The sequence below is a fragment of the Lissotriton helveticus genome, chromosome 9 (assembly GCF_964261635.1).
Source record: "Lissotriton helveticus chromosome 9, aLisHel1.1, whole genome shotgun sequence".
In the NCBI taxonomy this organism is placed as follows: Eukaryota; Metazoa; Chordata; class Amphibia; order Caudata; family Salamandridae; genus Lissotriton; species Lissotriton helveticus.
This window is the reverse complement of record NC_136070.1, coordinates 903,733,137-903,739,136: the sequence shown is the minus strand read 5'-3', so window position 1 is coordinate 903,739,136 and position 6,000 is coordinate 903,733,137. Positions and strand designations below refer to the sequence as shown.

The window sequence follows — 6,000 nt, the reverse complement described above, 5'->3', positions numbered from 1 at the left end:
TTACCCATTTAATGTTAATCACCAAACTCACCTTTTAAAGTTTTCACGCAAGTCGTAAAAAGTAAATTACTGGTATTATGTACAGACAGCTAGGGCACTCACTTCCTTGATAGAAGGCAAGCTCCATCCGAGACCTGTGTTGCAGCCAAGGGCTGTATATCTTTATCCAATTGACCAAAGATCCTCCAGTGCGGATACTGTGTTCTTCAAGAGCCAGAATCGTCTCCTTTTTGGAACAGGTAAAAGAGTTCTAACCAACACCAAGTGTCATAGGACACCTGGGCATTAAACAACCAGCTGGAGCAGCACCGAGAACAGGGAGGTGGCCGAAAGATGGATTGATTTCATATTTTTAATAATGCCAAATGTATGAAGGGAATATAAGAAAAAATATACACAAAGTTCACGCTGTTTACTAAACAATCATCTCTAACTGCCTTGCATACTCAATAACTTGTTTGGCGAGCTCTGTGGATGGGATAGTGGCATCTTCCGGTTTCTGCTGTTGGGTAGTGAAGCTGTAGTAACCGTTTGCGTCCAAAATCCAACCACGCTGGAAAAGAAATAGATTCAGATGAAACAAGAGAAAAGCTCAGAAACACTAGATGTGCATTTTAGACAGTTGGGTAATACTTGGGTGCATTTATGTATAATAGGTTATACATTAACTGACCATGAAAAACTATACCGTCATCACTCGAGTGTGAGGAGATATAATTGGTGGACAAACAGTACTACACTTTCCCCACTTCCAGTTTCATTTAAAGGAACATACATGTAATGTAGTGAATATAGACAAAAGACCAGAAGCACAAGTTACTTGCTTGTGTAACAATATATCTGTAAGAGACATTAGTTAGTGATCGATTCCTTACCATAGAATATCCCAGGCGTCAGACTGGGTCCAGAAAGTTTTTTCGTCAGCAGTGCCCCTCCCCGTCAGTAGGAGTTGTCGTACGGATCCGCATACGTCGCTGGTGTCGTAGTCCCCGAGATGACCCAGTTGGAGCTACTTAGACGCGCCCACGTGCGCTGACGTCAGTTCTGTACAAGACTTGCCGCGCCAGGAATGCAGAGCCATGCAAGATACTGACCACTGGTGCATTGAAACTAGGGCCCTGAAAGGGATGACCTTAACCCTAGAAATCAGTTCGCAGAACGGGGAGGATGAGTGGGGTGGTAAGGAATCTATTACTAACTAATGTCTCTTACAGCTATATCGTTACACAAGTAAGTAACTTGTGCATCTGAAAGACACATGTTAGTGATAGATTCCTTATCTTAGAATAGATATCCCAGCAATACCAACCCCAGTGGTGGGTCTGTGAACAAAGATCACACCAGAAAGTCACAGAGAACAAAACGGCCAAAGAAGCTCCGGACTTGAATATCAAGGCAATAATGCTTAGTAAAAGTGTGCAGCGAGGCTCACATGGCTGCCTGACATATGTCTTGCAGGGGGACACTACGCCCCAATGCAGTAGTAGCTGCTGTCGCCCTGGTAGAATGGGCACGCAACCCCACCGGAGGTTCCTTTTTAGCCAGAGTATAACGGGCTTTGTTACACAAGACGACCCAGCGGGAGATAGTTCTCTTGTGTACAGCCCAGCCTTTCTTGGCACCCACCTAGCGAACAAAGAGCTGGTCATCCACCCGGAACTGTTGTGTGCGATTTAAGTAAAATAAAGCGCACGTTTTGGGTCCAGACGGTGGAGCCTCTTTTCCTCAAAGAAAGTGGGCAAGGTGAAAGTCTCCCCAGTGAGAAAAGCAGTGACAACTTTTGGCAAGAAGGAAGGACGAGTACGAAGCACAACCTTGTCCAGATGGACTGACAGAAAAGGAGGCTTACAAGAAAGAGCCCGGAGCTCACTCACACACATAGCGGAGGTGATGGCAACGAAGAAAGCACTCTTCAAAGTCAACAAACGAAGAGGACAGTTGTGGAGCGGCTCAAAAGGAGCGCACATCAAAAAAGTAAGTACCAGATTCAAGTCCCACTGCGGCATCACAAACGGAATAGGAGGGAAAAGGTGAGTAATGCCTTTGAGAAATCTATTAACGACAGGGGACTTGAAGAGAGAGGGCTGATCAGGAAGCCTGAGAAAGGCCGAGATTGCAGAAAGGTAGCCTTTGATAGTGCCCAGAGCAGAGCCCTGCCAAAGAAAGAAGAAACAAAAGGACCTCTGAAAGAGGGACAGAAAGGGGATCCACAGCCTTTGTTGTGCACCATGCCACAAATTTGTTTCACTTGTGGAGGTATACCGATTTAGTGGAGGAACGCCTGGCTGCCAGAATGCCATTACAGACTGCAGGAGGCAAGTCTAACGGAACCAACTGTCGCCGCTCAATTTCCAAGCATGTAGGTGGAGGCTGGACAGGTTCAGGTGGAGGACCGTCCCCTGCTGCTGCGACAGAAGATCCTCCGGAAGAGGCAGTCTGATCGGGGGATCCACATTCATACTAAGTAGCTCGGAAACCAAACTCTTCGAGCCCAGTCCGGTGTCACAAGAATGACTTGGGCCCGGTCGTGCCTGATCTTCTTCAGCACTGTGGGCAGAAGTGGTATAGGCGGAAAGGCGTACAATAAACCATAGCTCCACTCGCGACGAAAAGTGTCACCAAGCGAGTGCCGCCTTGGAAATTCCAAAGAGCAGAACAGCCGACATTGCGCATTCTCTTCGGTGGCGAATAGATCAAACCAAGGCTCTCTAAACTGTCAAAGGAGACCTTGCACCACCTCCGAGTGAAGACGCCATTTGTGATCCATCAGGCACCGGTGGCTGAGTTTGTCCACTCTGGTGTTCAAAGTACCTGCCAGGTGTTGAACCATCAATGAAATGCATTGACGTTCCAGCCATGTCTAGAGGCGCAGAGCCTCCCGACAAAGGGTCCACGACCCCACCACACCTCGTTTGTTGCAATACCACATGGCGGTGATGTTGTCTGTGAACACCTGCACCACCTTCCCCTTGACAGAGGGAAGGAATGCCTTCAGTGCAAGAAGGATTGCCCGAAGCTCCAGAAGGTTGATATGGAGCCTGGACTCCGCCAGAGACCAGAGGCATCTGATCACCGCCTCTACCATGTGGCGGCCCCATCCCAGGAGGGTTGCATCCGTCACCACTGTGTGCTCCGGTTGGGGAAGGGAGAGGGATCTCCCGCGGACCCAATGCTGATTTGTGAGCCACCACTGCAATTGTTGTGCATTGCCCTCCGAGATCTGGACGCAGTCTGACAGGTTCCCCTGATGCTGCGCCCACTGGAACTTCAGGTCCCACGGCAGAGTCCGCATATACCATCTGGCATGGTTGGTGAGCAGGAGACCAAGAGGCCTAGCAGCCTCAAGGTCATCCTGATCGAAACCCAGGACAAGGGCTGAAAGATCAGAATCATCGCCCTAATGTCCAGGACTCAATGTTCGGGCAGATAGACACGAAACTGCGCCATGTCCAGAACCGCTCCGATGAAGAGGAGCTACTGAGAGGGAATCAGGTGCGTCTTCGGCACGTTGATGGAGAACCCCAGCAAAAGAAGGAGGTCAGCCGTAGTCTGGAGGTGGGAGATGACTGCCTGGGGCGAGCCCGCATTCAACAGCCAGTCATCGAGATAGGGGAAGACTGAAACCCGTGTTCTGCGCAGATGTGCTGCGACCACCGCAATCACTTTGGTGAACACTCGTGGGGGCGCCTGTAAGGCCAAAGGGGAGCACGGTGAACTGAAAATGCTCCTGCCCTACCATGAATCGCTGCTAACACCGGTGGGCCGGCAGGACGGGGATAAGAAAATAAGGGTCCTGCAGGTCCAACGCTACCAACCAGTCTTGCGGGTCGAGGGCAGACAAGACCTGAGCAAGTGTGAGCATCTTGAACTTCTTATGGAGGAAGCGATTGACATCCCGAAGGTCCAAGATAGGACGCAGGCCTTTGTCCTTCTTTGGAACCAAGAAGTAGTGGGAGTAACAACCACAACCTACTTCTGGCGCCGGAACGCGCTCTATGGGCCCCTTGGCCAAGAGGGCTGTAACTTCCTGCTGGAGAAGTGTCAAGTGATCCCCGACATGTGGTGGCATGGCTGGAGGGGTAGTCTCGAAGGGGAGGGAGTAGCCCCTTCGGACAAGTTGCAGAACCTACTTGTCCGATGTGATGGTGCGCCAGTGGTGGAGGTGATGGTGAATCCTGCCCCCAATGGCGTCTGGTGGGCCTGAAACACCGGACTAGGAAGGTTTGGAGGCAGTGGCTGCAGGGGGTGATGGTGGACTGACCGGCACGCTGGCCCCGTGACCCGCCTCTGTGGGTACCAGGTCCGCAGCTGCGCTGAGACGGTTGCTGCGCAGGCCTGTGGCTCTGAAACAAATGTACTCGGGCGCCCCTTCCTTGGTAACGAAAGGAGCGAAAAGCAGAAGCGGAAGGAGCGCGAGTGACCAAAAGGCCTAAGGACTTGGCTGTAGCCCGTGAGTCCTTAAAACGTTTCAACGCGTAATCTGCTTCATCGCCGAATTGGCGAGTGCCATCAAAGGGCATATCCATCAATGTGTTCTGAACATCACCAGAAAAGCCAATCATCCTCAGCCAGGCGTGACGGCGTAGCGCCACTGTCGTTAAAATTGCCCTGCCCAGCGAGTAAGTAGTGTCAAGACCACAACGGATGATGAACTTAGCTGCGTCTCTCCCCTCAGAAATAGCTTGGGAAAGTATTGTCCGAGTCTCAACGGGACACTGAGGCAGCACTTGCGCAACCGTATCCCACACATAATGGGAATAACGGCCCAAGAGACCTGCAGTGTTCAAAGACCACAGGCCTGAACCAGCAGCAGAAAAATCTTCTTCTCAAACTGCTCTAGTTTCTTGGATTCCATGTCCGGAGGAGTGGAAGGGAATGCCCTTGGGGACGCAGAGGCTTAGACAACCAAGCTCTCGGGGATGGGGTGTTGGGAGAGGAAAAAGGGGGTCGCTTGGGGCTGGGCGATGGCGTTGGGCCACCTTCTTGTCCACAGGAGCCCCTTTGTTGGGCCTGGACCAGGTGCCGAAAAGAACATCTGAGAGTGCATTGTTAAAAGGCAGCAGCGGCTCCGTAGAAGCAGAAGCTGGCCGAAGCACCTCTGTCAGGAGGTTAGTTCTGACAGCCACAGTAGGGAGCTCGAGGTGGAGAGCCTCGGCTGCCCTACGCAACACCATATAATATTATTCACCCACCTCCGTAGCCACGCTAGAAGGAGACAGTGCGCCAGGTTCCGAAGCATAATCCTGGACACCTACATCCCCCGGATCCTTATCCCAGTCCGGGTCTCACTTGCATTAGGCTGTGAGAGGGTCCTCAGACTCCTCCCAGTCCCCCATAGCCTGTGGAACAGGTGTAACATACAGAGGCGTGTGGACAAAGGCAAAGAAATTCCCAAACGGCGTTGGTCAACACCCTTCCGGCACCTGTCCCAGGCTGGGGAGGGAGCCGGGGATGGCTGTTTCGTGGTCGCACCCCAGGCAATAGAGACACGCACAGTGTGGGTCCGTCACTAACATCGCGCGGGGACAGGCCGCGCAGGACTTAATACTGGGCAACCCTATGCACATGTAGATTGATATATATATACTTGAAAACAGAGACAAAAATTCCCCAAAAACTCAGTCAAAAAGTGACTGGGGTTACCGATCTCTTCGGATCTGCACTTTTTGGCGCAGAAAAAGAAAGAATGGACGTCAGCGCGCATTGGCGTGTCTAAGTAGCTCCAGCGACGTCATCTCGGCGACGACACCAGCGATGTACGCAGAGGTGTACGACAATGCCTACCGACGTGCAGGGGTACTGCTGACGAAAAAAAAACTTTCTGGATCCAGTCTGATGCCTTTCCTTTAGCAAGGGGACTCCTCTTTTCACATAATTCTTTTTTTTTCCAGTGTGCAAGGGAACATGTTCTCTCCTAAAAATACAGGGTTTAAACCATGTAGAGAATAATGCAAACAAATGTCTGTGAAAGATCCCCATGAGGTATGACTCTAGTGGTTG

At 51.1% G+C, this 6,000-nt stretch overlaps 1 protein-coding gene across 1 annotated transcript in view; it reads right to left on the bottom strand.

Moving 5' to 3' along the window:
- Positions 1-338: 338 nt before the first annotated feature.
- PSMD8 (proteasome 26S subunit, non-ATPase 8) overlaps positions 339-6,000 on the bottom strand; it is a 57,661-nt gene continuing 51,999 nt past the window's right edge. The window contains exon 7 of the mRNA XM_078661077.1: positions 339-553. Within this exon, the coding sequence (XP_078517203.1) occupies positions 416-553 (138 nt within the window). The 3' untranslated portion in view covers positions 339-415. The remainder of the gene's footprint in view (positions 554-6,000) is intronic.